General features: G+C 37.4%; 1 protein-coding gene across 1 annotated transcript in view; it reads left to right on the top strand.

Annotated features, from left to right (window-relative positions):
• Window positions 1-481: 481 nt before the first annotated feature.
• Window positions 482-16878, top strand: part of xit (ALG6/ALG8 family glucosyltransferase xit) — a 170481-nt gene continuing 154084 nt past the window's right edge. The window contains exon 1 of the mRNA XM_089088859.1: window positions 482-552. Coding sequence (XP_088944985.1) covers window positions 488-552 — 65 coding nt within the window. The 5' untranslated portion in view covers window positions 482-487. The remainder of the gene's footprint in view (window positions 553-16878) is intronic.

The raw sequence follows: 16878 nt of genomic DNA, 5'->3' as shown, positions 1-16878 counted from the left end.
GCTAAACGGAAAGCAGGTCGTCCCCGTTTGGGGTGGGAGGACGTCATAAAGAAAGATTTAAAGGAAATGGGAACTTCCTGGGCGGGTGTAAAAAGGGAGGCTTTGAATAGATTGAGGTGGAGGAGGAGCGTGCGTAGCTGTGTCGGCCTCAGGCGGGTTGGTGCTGCGGTGAGTTGTTAGTAGTAGTAGTAATCTGATTGTAGATGTCTTGACTGGACATTTACTTTTCTAACTTTTTTTTGTAGTTGGATGTACTGTGTTTATTCCGTCGTACGTAAAACGCCAAATGAAAAGTCACATTTTCATTTTGTGTATTATTGACAGAAAACAAACTAAGATCAACCAATGAGAAGCCTCGTTTTCCTCTGCAATGTATCAGGAAAATGACAAATAAAGGCGGCTTTGTTCATTTACTCAGGAGTTTATAGCCTTTTGGGCTATTTAAAATAGATGGCTGTTTAAAAGCAAAAAAATTCAAAGTTTCAGCATGAAGATTTACCTGCTAATTATCAGCTCTATTTCTTGTTTAAAATATCTTTTTATTCCCGCATAGTATGTAACATTTATAGTTAAATATATAACCTCCATAATTTTAACAATGAAATATTGGAATAATGATTGTAACAACTTTTACTTGCTAATAAAAAAATACTTTTGACAAGGTAGGCCTATAGGCTAGAACAGGTCTAACAATTTTGTAATATTAAGACTAGCATTTATTCTATTTGGAAGGATTTTCGGTAAAATTCTACTTTAGTTACTTTTGGCTATCTTGGAAAGGGGTTGGGTTAGGAAAATGAAACGTTCAGGGATGGATCTACATGCTGAGGTAGGCCTATGTCCCAGGAAGGTACTTTGAACTACCTACATCCACTCCTTTCCCCCTCTATATAAAGTTAAATTACTGCACATTACTAGTTGTTTTAGCTCACATTTCATCCTATATTACTATCATAATTATAAATCACTGCTTACCTCACACAAGTTCAGCTTTTAACCTTGTTCATTAAAATATATTCCAAAATCATATTTTCATTTAATAATCCATTTAACTTATTTACTGTATAGCTGACATTGCTTATTGAACCCGTTTGTGATGTTCACAACTTTGCTTATCATAACCCCCTTCAACAGTAGCATGCTGGTACCATTAGGTAGGAGTCAACTTTGTGTTGATAAGCCATTTACACTTTATTGATAGGGAAAGGATATGACAAGAGATAGACCAGTAAAGAAATTAAAATTGTTTTAGAGGACAAATTATGTTATGAGAAGATGGTTTTATTTTATAGTTCCATGTACTCATCAAGGAAAGAGGTTTGTAAAATCCCCCTTCCCCCCAAACTCAAAATTTTCTAAAATTCTACTTTAGAAGCTTTTTAAATATTTCTAAAGCACTAATTGATAGAGGGCTACAAACATCAGAATTGACTTTAGAAGACAATTTATGTCATGGGAAGATGTTTTTGAAATCCCCCTTCCCCCCAAACTCAAAAATGTCTAAAATTCTACTTTAGAAGCTTTTTAAATATTTCTAAAGCACTAATTAATAGAGTGCAACAAACATCAGAATTGACTTTAGAAGACAAGTTATGTCATGGGAAGATGTTTTTGAAATCTCTCTTTCCCAAAACTCAAAAATTTCTAAAATTCTACTTAAGAAGCTTTTTAAATATTTCTAAACCACTAATAGATAAAGCGCTACAAATATCAGATTCAGTTTCAGAGGGCAAATTATGTTATGGGAAGATGTTTTTAAACCCCCTTCCCCCCAAACTCAAAATTTTCCTAAATTTTACTTTAGAAGCTTTTTTAAATATTTCTAAAGCGCTAAGACATAGGCCTAGAGCACTACAAACATCATAATCAACTTTCAGAGGACAAATTATGTTATGGGAAGATGTTCTTGAAATCCCCCTTCGTCCCAAACTCAAAATTTTACAAAATTCTAATTTATAAGCTTTTTTAAATATTCTAAAGCGCTAAGTCATAGAGCGCTACAAACATCAGAATTGACTTTAGAGGACAATTTATGTCATGGGAAGATGTTTTTGAAATCCCTTTTATCCCCATACTCAAAATTTTCCAAAATTCTACTTTAGAGACTTTTTTAAATATTTCTAAAGCGCTAAAACATAAAGCACTACAAACATCAGAATCGACTTTAGAGGACAAGTTATGTCACGTGGAGATGTTTTTGAAATCCCGTTTCCCCCCAAACACAAAAATTTTTTTAAATTCTACTCTAGAAGTTTTTTAAATATTTCCAAAGCACTAACAGATAGCGCGCTTAAAACATCAGAATCAACTTTAGAGGCCAAATTAATTCTACAATAATTCCCCCTTCCCCCCAACTCAAAATTTATTTGAAATCCCCCTTCACCCCAAACTCAAATATTTCCAAAATTCTACTTTAGAAGCTTTTTTAAATATTTCTAAAGCGCTAAGACGTAGAGTGCTACAAACATCAGAATCAACTTTAGAGGACAAGTAATGTTAAGGCAAAAAGCTTTTGAAATCTCCCTTCGTCCCAAACTCAAAACTCTACCTTAGAAGCTTTTTTAAATATTTCTGAAGTGCTAAGTCGTAGAGCATTATACACATAAGAATCAATATTAGAGTATAATTTATGCCATGGGAAGATATTTTTGAAATCTCCCTTCACCTCACACTCAAAGTTTTCCAAAATTCTACTTTAGAAGCTTTTTTAAATATTTCTAAAGAGCTATGACATAGAGTGCTACAAGCATCAGAATTAACTTTAGAGGACAAGTTATGTCATGGGAAGATGTTTTTGAAATCTCCCTTTGCCCCAAACGCTAAAATTTTCCAAAATTATACTTTAGTAGCTTTTTTAAAAATTTGCAAAGCACTAAGATATAGAGCACTACAAACATCAGAATCTACTTTAGAGGACAATTATGTCATGGGAAGATGTTTTTGAAATCCCCCTTTGCCCTAAACTCAAAATTTTCCAAAATTCTTTTTTAGAAGCTTTTTAAGTATTTCTAAAGCACTAAGACATAGAGCGCTTCCAACATCAATCAATCAATCAATCAATCAATTTATTAATACTAAAAAAAAACAATACAATTACAAACTTAAAAATTTAAACCCCCCAAAGAATAAAATATTTTAAAGGGCAAAAAAAAAAAAAAAAAAAATTTTAAAAACCAATAAAAAAAAAAAAAAAAAAAAAAAAAAAAAATTAGATAAGAGACATTTATTAAAATATGATAAATAATATGATAAAATAGGATAATTATTTTAAATATATTTAATTAAAAAAAAAAGAAAAAAAAAAAGACAAAAATGTGGATATAATGCAAAAAATTAATAAAAAAGGGGGAAAATACTATAATGGAAATACCCAGCGAGAAAGTGCCTTTGCAAAAAGAGATAGAGGGACATCAGGAGGGATGGAGTTCCATAGTAAAATAGATTGATAAACAGGAGACCTCTGACCTGCTGTCGATGAACGCTTAGGTAAAATGAACCTGCGATAAGAGCTACATAAAAAAGAAGAGTACCTACCTGAGCCTGACAGAAAGAAAAACTGCTGCAGAGATGGTGGGAGTCTACCTAGAAAAGCGGAATGTGCTAAATAAAGGTAACTTTTACCCACAATACGATCCAGCGGAGCTATTCCAATATCATTATAAAGATCAGAGGAAGGGTAAAAACGAGGAAGAAGAAAAGTAGCCTTCACTGCCCTATTTTGGGCTCTTTGAAGTGAGCAGAGAAGAGATTTATTAGTACAACCCCAGACAGAACAGCAATAAGAAAGGTAAGGAAAAATAAAAGCATAATAAAGAGAAAGCATAACATCTGGGGGAAGAAATGAGTTAACCCTGTATAACATTGAAGATTGGCGGAGGACAAGGGACCGGGTATGAGTTATATGGGGTTTAAAAGAAAGAAAACAGTCAAGATACACACCAAGAAATTTCACTATAGTAGCTTGCGGTATAATATCATTCCCATAAGTCAGGATGGTTGGTTGCCCTGCGTCTCTCATACGATAAGGGGTTCTAAAGTGTACAATGGCACTTTTTTGGCTGTTGAGAGTCATACCATTTGACCAGCACCAATCTTTTACTTTATCAAGAAGACCTTGAGCTAGGGAAATGGCAGATGGCAGGTCCACTGCAGCAATGAAGAAGTTACTGTCATCAGCAAAAAGTATAGGGTGCACAAGGGGATGAAGACCATCAACAAGATCATTAATATAAATTAAAAACAAAAGTGGTCCAAGCACAGAGCCATGTGGGACACCTTTCACAATAGGCAAGGAAGAGGAAGAAGTACCATCAACCGAAACATACTGAGATCTCCCTGAGAGGTAAGACCTAAACCATTCAAGTGGGACTCCATGCACTCCAAATGAAGATAGTTTAGACAAAAGAACAGAGTGAACGACCATATCAAATGCCTTTGAAAAGTCAAGAAATAGACCCAAAACACACAAGCCCTTGTCAAGATTAACACGCACAAACTCTGTTGCATCTGAAAGTGCATGCAAGGTAGAGAAACTGGGACGAAAGCCATACTGATGGTTAGTTATGAGAGAATTACCTTCAGTCTTATTAGTACTAAATACAAATGAAGAGAGTCTACAATACACTACTTTTTCAACAACCTTAGAAATTACAGGAAGGAGAGAAATAGGTCTATAGTTTGAAATTAGAGATGAATCACCTTTTTTAAACAAAGGTACAATATTAGCAACCTTAAATAAATGAGGAAAAACACCAGAAGAAAGAGAGGTCAGAATCGACTTTAGAGGACAAGTTATGTCATGGGAAGATGTTTTTGAAATCCCCCCTCCCCCCAAAATCAAAATTTTCCAAAATTCTACTTTAGAAGCTTTTTTAAATATTTCTAAAGTGCTAAGACATGGAGCACGACAAACATCAGAATCGACTTTAGAGGACAAGTTATGTCATGGGAAGATGTTTTTGAAATCCCCCTTTGCCCTAAACTCAAAATTTTCCAAAATTTTACTTTAGAAGCTTTTTTAAATATTTATAAAGCACTAATAGATAGAGCGCTACAAACATCAGAATCAACTGTAGAGGCCAAATTAATTCTACAATAATTTCCCCTTCCCTCCAAACTCAAAATTTTTCAAAATTCTATTTAAGAAGCCTTTATAAATATTTCTAAAGCGCCATTATATAGAGCGCTAATAATATCAGAATCAACTTAAGAGGATATTTTTTGTCATGGGAAGATGTTTTTGAAATGCCCATTACACATGAAATTCTGACAAAACAAAATTTTACCGTAATTTTCAGTTATCAGTTTCTTTTTCTCTGGCTTTAGTTCTGAAAACACAATTTCCGTTATTTGAGCAGAATTTTAAGCCATATCAATGTTATAAGTTATGTCATGGGAAGATTTTTTTGAAAAAGCCATTACCCATTGAAATTTTGACAAAACAACATTTTACCTTAATTTTCAGTTATCAGTTTCTTTTTCTCTGGCTTCAGTTCTGAAAATCATTTGAGCAGAATTTTAAGCCATATCAATGTTTTATTTCCAAAATTTAGGAAATGTATTTGCATATATTTAAAACCTTATAAGTTGGGATTGAGCAAAGTTTTGAAGCTGAAATAATTTTGTTGTGCTTCATTTAAACAGACCAGTTAAGATAGGAGTAGGGCAACAATTAGTGATAAGAAAAGAGTTAAAGAAAGATGGGCAGAACATTTTGAGAATAATAAAAAAGGAAAAGACTCCAGGTGCTGATAGCATGGTAAATCAGTTTCTTAAATATGGTGGTTATGAAGTAAGAAATAAGCTACTGAAAATTGTGAATATGTTTTTTTGAAAAAGGGGAAGTACCTAGCAATTTTAGGAAACCCCTGTATGATAAAGGTGATAGGAGTGAGTGTGGTAATTGTAGTGGCATTATCCTGGCTTCTGTAGGTAGTACATTATTTTGTATGATGATTCTGTAGACATAGCTTTAAGAAAAGAACAGTATAGTTTTAGGCAGGGTAGAGGATGTGTTGACCAAATTTTCACTCTTAGATTAATAATTAAGAAGTGCCTGACACATCAAACACCTTTAGTCCTCACTTTTATAGATTATGAGCAAGTGTTTGATTCAGCTGTTAGAAGAGCATTAGCAAAAGTCTTATCATCATATGATATACCAAACAAATACAATAAAGTGATTAGTGCTATGTACAAGAATAATGCTGCTGCAGTTGAGGTAGGAAATGAGGTTAGTAGCTGGTTTTGTATTAAATCAGAAGTTGAGAAGGGTTGTGTTCTATCCCCATTTATATGGATCATTTTGATAGACTTTGTCTCAAGGAGTACAGCAAAGGCAATGAGAGAACATGGAATTAAATGGGGAAGTAAAATCTTCCTGGACTTAGACTATGCTAATGATTTTATCACCCTAGATGAAAATGTGAGCAAGATGAATGCAAGTAAATCTTATGCAAGTTCAGAATGCTAGAATATGTTTTAGAATTAATCTTAAGAACACCAAGTCACTAAGGGTTGGAATAAGTGAAGATGAAAAAATGATGTTGTGGTAATGAAAAGATCAATCAATTGTGCAGCTTTACTTACCTAGGTAGTATTATTAGTACAGATGGTTGGTGCAGTGAAGATTCTAAAAGTAGAACAGCCAAGGACCAGGATGTTTTTTCACAGTTGAAAAAAGTTTAGAAGGATAGGAAGATAAATCTGTTAACCAAGATTAAAATATTGGAAACTACAGTGATAACAGTGGTCAAGTATGGTTTTGAATCATGGGTGCTCCAAAAAATGGAGGAAGATTTGCTAGATTTTTTCCAAAAAAATTGCCGACTGATTGTTTTGGCTAATCAACTGACTGACCATATTTCAAACAGTAGTCTTGATGGAAAGTGTGGTTCAATCCTGTTTTCTCGGGATATAATGAGAGGAAGGCTGAGATGGCTAGGGCACATTCTTTTGATGAAGGATGACAGATTGCTTTTTTTGGCCAACTGTCTAGGACAAAACAAAAAGCAGGTTGTCCTCAGTTGGGTTGGGAGGAGGTTGTAAAAAAAGATTTAAGGAAAATGAGAACTGCCCAGAAGGGTGTAAATAGGGATGCTTTGAATAGATTGGGGGAGCATGAATGACTGTGTTGGCCTCAGGCAGCTTGGTGCTATGATGAGTTGTTAGTAGTATCTATACCATTTCCTCATTTTAAGGAATTTTATATGGCCTAGATGACCTACAGGGTTTGTCTGGAAAATGATGGGACTGATTTTCTTTTGTTGCAACTGTACTTTGGAGCTTGCGTGTGCTGACTGGATTTGGTAGAGGGCATTCCTAGCTAAAGAACAAGTGGCTGGTCAGTTGTCTCTGAGCACCTGGAGAGTCAGGACTGGTATTTTTGCATGACCATGTTTCAGTGAGTGGTGCAAGCCAAAAATTTAGTGTTAGTTAGAGCAGAGGTGCATGATTAAATTCTGTGTGAAACTTGGTAAATTTGCAACAGAGATGTTTGATATGATCAAGCAGGCTTACCCAGATGTTGCTTTAGAAAGAAATGGCGTGTTTTGGTGGCACCAGGCCTTTTTGGAGGAGAGGGAAAAGGTCACTGATGAAGACTGTGCTGGAAGACTTTTGATTTCAACAAACACTGACAATGTGACTTGTGTGCACAAAGTTTTGAACTCAGACCATTTATTAAGTATTTAATTTACTGCCCAAAAGTTAAATTTACCAAAATCTGTTGTTCACGACATTGTGATTTTGCATTTGAACATGTGCAAGGTGTGCACAAAGATGGTCCCAAAAGTGCTCACTGATGACCAGAAATTGCAGTGAGTGGAAGTGTGCCAAGAAAATTTGAACATGTGTGAAAGTGACCCCCAATTTTTGAATAAAGTAATCACAGGTGACAAGTGCTGTATCTTTGAGTATGATCCCGTGACAAAGAGGTAATCTTCCAAGCAGCACACGTTGGTGTCTCCTTGCCCAAAAAGGCAAGTATGAGGAAACACAAAGTGAAAACAATGCTCATTGTCTTTTTTGACATCAAAGGCATCGTCCACCATGAATTTGTTCCTCCAGGACAAATCGTCAATGCCAAGTTTTATGTGGAATTGCTCAAGAGACTCAAACAAAGAGTCAACTGGGTCTGACAAGACATCACAGCTCACTGGAAGTTGCACCTCGAGAACACTCAGCTCACACCACCCTTTTCATTAACAGCTGCCAGATCAAGGCTGGCATCTGACGCTTCCGCAGCCACCCTACAGCCCAGATGTGGCCCCCAGACTTTTTTTTTTGTTTCCTTGCCTGAAATGGCTGGTGAAAGGCAAGCATTTTGAGGCAACAGAGGGGATCCAAGCAGCATGCACAACGGCTCTCAAAGCTATTCCGGAGAATGCATACCGTGACGCCTTCAATGCTTGGAAATCAGGCTGGCAGTGCTGCATTGACGCAGAAGGAGCCTATTTTGAAGGTTTTTAAAGAATTGTAACAACTAGCTCAACAAATGCTTTTAAATCGACCCAGTCCTATTACTTTCTGGACAAACCCTGTATCTAAGATTTGGCAAAGATAATTTAACCTTAATTTTGGGGTTTTAATCTCTTTTTCATTGGCTCTAGTTTTTCCATTATTTCAGCAGGATTTGAAGCTGTGTCAAGACTTTTCTTCTAAATTTAGGAAAGATTTACAAAGCCTTGTAAATCAGGATTGAGCAAAGGTAAAAGGACATAGTTATTGTTGAGGAGCTTCTTCTTATCTTGGGAAGTACTTGAGTTAGGTGAATGAAACTTACAGGAATTAATACAGGGCCTAAAATTTAACCCACAAGGGTTTGGTCAAGCTACTACCTCTACTCTCCCTTTGTTTCTGGGGCTTAGACAACTGTGTAGATGACAGGTCTCGGCTATGTCTTTCAAAATTTTGAACAAAATGTGTTACCTTAATTTTTTGGGTTTTCAGTCTCTTTTTTGTTGGCATTAGCCTTTGAAAAATGCATTTCCTATTGTTTCAGCAGGATTTTAAGCCTGTCAGAGCTCTTTTCCTAGATTTAAAAAATAGATTTGCAAATCTTTAAAACCTCTAAAGTCAATATTGAGCAAAGATATGAGTCTTAAAACACTTTCTCTTTGTCTTATTTCAGTAGTAGATCTATTTTTCAAGATTTTGCTTTTATTACAGAAAGACTGTAAAAGGTGATCAAAGGACAGTGCATTTTGGGGAGGGAAGGAGTTGAGATAGGTACTTAAAAGCACCTTCCTAGTGGATCATTGGAACTTTGCTTCCATTATGTAGGATTTCTTTGGATAGGGGTTTGAGTCCTGATGTTTCTGGTTATTTGGTCTGGAATGGGGTTAGTAGTGCAACTCTGTAGGCTCAGCCAGAGTTGACCCAGCTCTAAATGGTTACCTGGAGAAATCTGGGGAAGGTAAACAGGAAGAGTGTGCAAAAGCACAGGATGGTTGCCCTCCCCCCCCCCCCCTATTGCACTGCCTGGCTGAAGAGTCATGAAATGGAGACCAAAACTGCCAGTAAGGACTGGAAAGTCCAATGCCATATTCTTTGTCTTTTACCTTACCCTTTTCTAGAATACTATCAGTATGAGACACAAAACTCTTACCTTGTGCCTTATTTGAGCAGTAGGTCCATTTCTTGAGGTTTCACTTTTCTTAAAGCACAGCTATTGTAAAAAATCATGAAAAGTCAGTACCATTCGGAGGGTGAAGGGGCATGGTATGCACTTCATAATATATTTCTGGGGGATCATTGAGGTTCCAGGTCTGTCCTTGAAAGTTTCATTCACCAAACTCAACTACTTTCCAAGATAGACAAAAGCCCCCACCTAGAATTAAAAAAAATAAAACTTATAGGATTGGATCTCTATCTAAATTCTACTCAGATCATCAGGATTGTGTTTTAAAACTTGGTAAACTTTAAGGACACGTTTGAAGGAAGTCCTAAAAAATTCTGGATTTACATTTATAGCAAGAATTAATATTTAGTTATCTCATGCCTAAAGGTGTAGTGCTTCGTTTTATCCCCACTCCCCTGATGGAAATGCATATTCTACCCACTTTATATATTCCCATATAAATGGTTGTAACCACCTGATTTAGAACTAGCACATACAACCATAAGGTATGAAGGGTTTGGACTGCTACAGCTGTTTTCAATTGCAAAGTGTAATGGGAATATATAAAGTTGACTGTATTTTTATCCATCATGGGGGGGATGAAGGTAAAGGGAAGTAATTTCCCTGTAGGGATGAGATAAATAAGTATTTATGATAATTTTGTAGCAGTTCTCAGATTTTTTCAAGAGTTTCTTTTGAATTTGACCCTGTCCTTAAGGTTTGCTCTAAACTTACAGTCAAAGAAAAGTAGTCATATTGGTAAAGTTTGAGTATCTTGCTCAAATTAATATCAAGTTCAAATAACCATGCCTATGGGCAGGGCAGGGATTGCAAATTATGCAATTTACCCTTTCTTAAATGCAGGATTTGTCATTAAGGAAATGGGGAATGTTTGATTCTGGGTCTGTTTGAAAAAGCTAAGGGTACTAAGGTAAAACTTCGGGGAATGTTGAGGGGTATGTTGAATTAAATGCCCTTTTTAGCTCTATTTCTCGCAAAGATACCCAATCAAAATTTGGAATAGCAATCTTGTTTAAAATAGTCAAAAAGTCAAATAAATATGCCTGAATATTTGACAAAAAAACCCCAAGGCCTATCGGGCAGGTTGTTTGTGTTATATAAGTTTTCCATTGCTTATATAAAAGGTTGGTTATTGGGAAAAGCGGACATGTTTGATCGTGAGTATCCAAAAAGGCGAGTGGTTTTAAGGTAAAACTTCAATAATTCAAGAGCAGTTAGTGAGGGGTATCAAGTTGAAACATTTAGATATTGTTGAGGGTGATGTTGAACATAGGGAAAATATGTGCATTGCAGTTGTTACTGGACATAGCTGCAATCTCTCAGGAACAGATAAGATTATTCAGATAAACAATTTCAGGAAATATCAAATGGGATGTTGAAGTAAATCTGGCTGTCAAAATCTTTTATTTGCAATATCTCAGAAAAAGCCGAGAGTATTAAGCTAAAACTTTCAGGGCATTTTGAAAAGTGATTAGAGGGCAAAGGGTCCTTGTCCTTTTTAGATGGCTGTTCCCCTCAACACTGATCAAAATTATGAAATAACCACTTTGTTCGAAATAGTCAAAAGGTCTAATAACTATGGCACAATAGCACCTGGGGAAATGGTTGTAAATCACAGAGATAATTTCTTAAACCACATTGGCCTGACATCACATAAAGAAAGAATAACGAGCAAAAATGGGGTTTTTATAGGCCAAATGACGATACTGAAAAAACAAAGCGAATATTTCGAGAGGACAAACGCCTCTCTTCTTCAGCGTGAAACGAAACGATGTATCAATAAAAGCCAAAAATTAAAAGAATTAAAACCAACTACCTAACAACCATAATTCTTTTAATTTTTGGCTTTTATTGATACATCGTTTCGTTTCGCGCTGAAGAAGAGAGGCGTTTGTCCTCTCGAAATATTCGCTTTGTTTTTTCAGTATCGTCATTTGGCCTATAAAAACCCCATTTTTGCTCGTTATTCTTTCTTTATGTGGTATCACAGAGTTTATCCATAGGTTACATACAGGATTTATCATTAAAAAAAGGAGGAGAGAATAATGGATCCTGTGTGTGCCACATTTACCTGGACCACTCAAACACTACCACTTTTGCTTACTAGCAAAAGTTACATGTTTTTCTGCTGACAAAAAAAAGCTGACATCTTTCAGCAAAGCATAAGTGACGTTTGGTCTAGAAGGCAGAGGAGTTTTAGCCCTACTTCTGTTTGTAGTAATGTAAATTACCTTTTTTCCACACTATCATAGAGCAGCCCCAGCCCTGGAGGAAAATGTCCAAGCGCGTTTTGTTTTTAACGATATATTGCCAAGATCCCCATTCCTCCTTTGAAAATCATCACTGCCCCCCCCCCCCTCGTATTGCTTTGGATAAAAATCTCCAAGCGATTTGAGGGTGATATTAAACTAAATCAAAACTCACTATGGACATCTACCTTGTCAAAATGGCATTGGTGAAATAAATCAGGAATAGCTAAGGACATTATGTTGAAACCTTCAAGGGATTTCAGATGCAATGCTATAGCGTTGTCTATAGTAAACGCCATACAGCTCCGATGTTTTATTATTTATTGTTTTTTTTTTCCAGAGGCACTTCATATGGAGGGGGTCGTCGTAGAAACTTCAAAGGGGGCTTATTCAATTACAAATGGAGAGTTCTAGTGCCCTTTTTAAGGGTGAAAAATGATTGGAAGGCAACTAACACCCCTTTCACGCCAACTATTTCCCCAAACACAACCAATCAAAATTTTGAGATAGCCATTTTGTTCAGCGTAGTTGATTCCCAGATAGAAACTATGTTTTTGAGGAGAACACTCCCCCACAGCCCTCAGGGCAAGGGTTATAAGTTGTGCCCTGGGGGCATATAAGGTTTTCATAGAAAGATTTGTCATAAAAACTTCAAAAGGACTCATTCAATTGGAAATTCAAAGGGCTATTGCCCTTTTTAATAGTCGAAAGTTATTGGAGGGAAACTAACTCTCCTCTCACGCCCACCTTTTCCCCAAACACATCCAATCCAAATTTTAAGAGAGCAATTTTGTTCAAAGTAGTTGAAAATTCAGGAAATTAGGTCTTTGAGGATAACACCCCCTCCCCTCACAGCCCTCAGGGCAAGGGTTATAAGTTATGCCCTGGGGGCATATAAGGTTTTTATAGAAAGCGTTTTCGTAGAAACTTCAGAAAGGGGTTATTCGATCGGAAATTTAAATTGCTTGTTCCCTTTTTAATAGTCGAAAGTGATTGGAAGGCAGCTAACACCCCATTCCACGCTCACCATTTCTCCAAACACATCCAATCAAAATTTTGATATAGCCATTTTGTTTAACGTAGTTGAAAGTTCTGGAAATTACATGCTTGAACAGGACACTCCCCCACAATCTTCAGGGCAAGGGTTATAAGTTATGCCCTGGGGGTATATATGGTTCTTATGGAAGGAATACTCGTATAAACTTCAGAGAGGGCTCCTTTGATTGGAAATTGAAATTTCTAGTTGACTTTTTAAGCGTCAAAAGATATCGGAGGGTAACCAGCTCCCCCCCCCCTAACCCCTTTTTCCCAAATGCATCCAATAAAAATTTTAAGATAGGTATTTTGTTAAAAACAGTTCGAAGATAATATAAAAACAATTTCGGTGTCGACACAATCCCCCAGGGCCCAGGGGAAGGTATTGTAAGTTATGCCCTGGGGCATATATGGGTCTTATGGAAGGGATGCTCGTATTAACTTCAAAGAGGGCTAATTTAATAGGGAATTTAAAGTTCTAGTTCAGTTTTTAAGAGTCAAAAGAGATTAGAGGTCACTCAACCCCCCCCCCCTCCACGCCCTTTTTTCCTCAAACCCATCCGATAAGAACTTTGAGATAGCTTTTTTTTTTAAGAATTGTTCAAAGACCATGTAACGAAAACTCTGGAGTCGACACAGCCCCCCCCCCCAGGGTCCGAGGGCAGGTGTTGTAAGTTATACCTTGGGGGAATATATGGTTCTTATAGAAGGGATGCTCGTAAAAACTTCAGAGGGCTCATTTGATTGGAAAATTAAAAGTTCTAGTTCGGTTTTTTAGAGTCAAGAGATTGGAGGGCAACTAGCCCCACGCCCCTTTTTACCCCAAATGCACCAACTAAAAATTTTGAGATAGCCATTAAGTTAAAAATTGCTCAAAGTCAGATAACAAAAGTCAGCTATCGTCAACCCCCCAGGGCCCGGGGCAGGCGTTGTAAGTTATGCCGTGGGGTATATATGGTTCTTATGAAAGGGATACTCGTGTAAACTCCAGAGAGGGCTCATTTGATTGGAAATTGAAAATTCGAGTTAACTTTTTACTAGACAAAAAAGATCCGAGGACAGCTAGCCCCCCCCCACGCCTTCTTTTTCCAAACCCATCTGTTGAAAATTTTGAGATACATATTTTGTTAAAAATAGTTCAAAGGTCAGATAAGAAAATCTCCGGTGTCAATACAACCTCCCAGGGCCAGGGGGAAGGCGTTGTAAGTTATGCCCTAAGAGTATGTACTGTTCTTATGAAAGAGATGCTCGTACAAACTTCATAAAGGGCTCATTTGATTGGAAATTGAAAGTTCTAGTTCACTTTTTAAGAGTCAAGAGAGTTAAGGGCAACTAGCCCCTCACACCCTTTTTTGCCCAAACCCTTTCGCTAAAAATTTTGAGATAGCCAGTTTTTTGGAAATTGTTTAAAAATTAGATAACACAAACTCCCCCTGGGCCCGGGGGATAGGCGCTGTAAGTGTTGTCCTGGGGGCGTATATGGTTATTATAAAAGGGATGCATGTATGAACGTCAGAGAGGGATCATTTGATTGGAAATTGAAAGTTCTAGTTCAATTTTTAAGAGTCATAAGATATCCGAGGGCAACTAGCACCCCCCCCCCCCACACACACACCCTTTTTTCCCCAAGCCCATGTGATAAAACTTTTATAATAGCCATTTTATTAAAAATAGTTCAAAGGTCAGATAAGAAAAATTCCTGTGCCGACGCAACCCTCCAGGGCCCGGAGGCAGGCGTTATGAGTAATGCTCTAGGGGCATATGTAGTTCTTATGGAAGGGATGCTCGTATAAACTTTGGAGAGGGCTCGTTTGATTGGAAATTGAAGGTTCTTGTGCACTTTTTAAGAGTCGAAAGAGATCGAGGGCAATTAGCCCCCCCCTCCCTTCCATGTCCTAAATGCATCAGATAAAAATTTTGAGATAAATATTTCGTTAAAAATAGTTCAAAGATCAGATAAACAAAAAACTCCGGTATCGACACAGCTCCCCAGGGCCCAGGAGTAGGCTTTGTAAGTTATGCCCTGGGAGCATATATGGTGTTATGGAAGGGATGCTTGTATAAACTTCATAGAGAGCTCATTTGATTGGAAATTGAAAGTTGTAATTCACTCTTTAAGAGTCAAAAGTGATTGGACGGCAGCTAGCCTTTCCCCACACTCCATTTTTTTTCCCAGAGACACTTCAGATAGAAGGAGTCGTCGCATAAACTTCAAAGGGGGCTCATTTGATTGTAAAAAAAGAGTTCTAGTGCCCTTTTTAAGAGTCAAAAGTGATCAGAGGGCAACTGCCCCCCCCCAATTTGAGGTAGACATTTTGTTAAAAATAGTTCAAAGATCAGATAAACAAAAAACTCCGGTGTTGACACAGCTCCCCAGGGCCCTGGGGTAGGCGTTGTAAGTTATGCCCTGGGGGCTTATATGGTGTTATGGAAGGGATGCTTGTATAAACTTCATAGAGAGCTCATTTGATTGGAAATTGAAAGTTGTAATTCACTCTTTAAGAGTCAAAAGTGATTGGACGGCAGCTAGCCTTTCCCCACACTCCATTTTTTTCCCAGAGACACTTCATATAGAAGGTGTCGTCGTATAAAGTTCAAAGGGGGCTCATTCGATTGGAAATTGAGAGTTCTAGTGCCCTTTTTAAGAGTCAAAAGTGACCGGAGGGTATTTTGCCACCCCCCCAAGCCCTTTTTCCCCAAATACATCTGATAGAAGGTTTGAGGTAGCCATTTTGTTAAAAATAGTTCAAAGATCATTAACAAAAACTTCTTTACGTATGGCCATTTCGTTAAAAATAGTTTAAAGGTCAGATAAGAAAAAGTGTTGATACATCCCCCCCCCCCAGGGCCTGGGGCAGGCGTTGTAATTATTGCTCTGGGGGCATATGTGGTTCTTATGGAAGGGATGCTTGTATAAACTTCAGAGAGGGTTCATTTGAATGGAAATTAAAAGTTGTAGTTCATTTTCTCAGAGTGAAGAAAGATCATAGGGCAACTAGCCTCTCCTGCCCTCCACGCCTTTGGGTTTATCGGATGGATAAACCCATCCGATATAAATTTGAGGTGACCATTTTGTTAAGGTGATCAATTGATTGGAAATTGAAAGCTCTAGTTCAATTTTTAAGAGTTAAAAGATATCCGAGGGCACCTAGCACCCCCCCCCCCCCACACACACACCCTTTTTTCCCCAAGCCCATGTGATAAAACTTATATAATAGCCATTTTATTAAAAATAGTTCAAAGGTCAGATAAGAAATATTCCTGTGCCGACGCAACACTCCAGGGCCCGGAGGCAGGCGTAATGAGTAATGCTCTAGGGGTAAATCTAGTACTTTTGGAAGGAATGGTCGTATAAACTTTGGAGAGGGCTCGTTTGATTGGAAATTGAAGGTTCTTGTGCACTTTTTAAGAGTCGAAAGAGATCGAGGGCAATTAGCCCCCCCTCCCTTCCATGTCCTAAATGCATCAGATAAAAATTTTGAGATAGACATTTTGATAAAAATAGTTCAAAGATCAGATAACAAAAAACTCCGGTGTTGACACAGCCCCCAGGGCCCTGGAGTAGGCGTTGTAAGTTATGCCCTGGGAGCATATATGGTGTTATGGAAGGGATGCTTGTATAAACTTCATAGAGAGCTCATTTGATTGGAAATTGAAAGTTGTAATTCACTCTTTAAGAGTCAAAAGTGATTGGACGGCAGCTAGCCTTTCCCCACACTCCATTTTTTTTTTCCCTAGAGACACTTCATATAGAAGGTGTCGTCGTATAAAGTTCACAGGTGGCTCATTTGATTGGAAATCGAGAGTTCTAGTGCCCTTCTTCAGATTCAAAAGTGATCGGAGGGCAACTTGCCTCCCCCCCCCCAAGCCCTTTTTCCCCAAATACATCTGATAGAAGGTTTGAGGTAGCCATTTTGTTAAAAATAGTTCAAAGATCATTAACAAAAACTTCTT

The sequence above is a fragment of the Artemia sp. Qi Xiang Cuo genome, chromosome 5, assembly GCF_049724085.1.
Source record: "Artemia sp. Qi Xiang Cuo chromosome 5, ASM4972408v1, whole genome shotgun sequence".
Taxonomy (NCBI): domain Eukaryota; kingdom Metazoa; phylum Arthropoda; class Branchiopoda; order Anostraca; family Artemiidae; genus Artemia; species Artemia sp. Qi Xiang Cuo.
The sequence above is the reverse complement of the archived record's forward strand: the minus strand, read 5'-3'. Positions and strand labels throughout refer to the sequence as shown.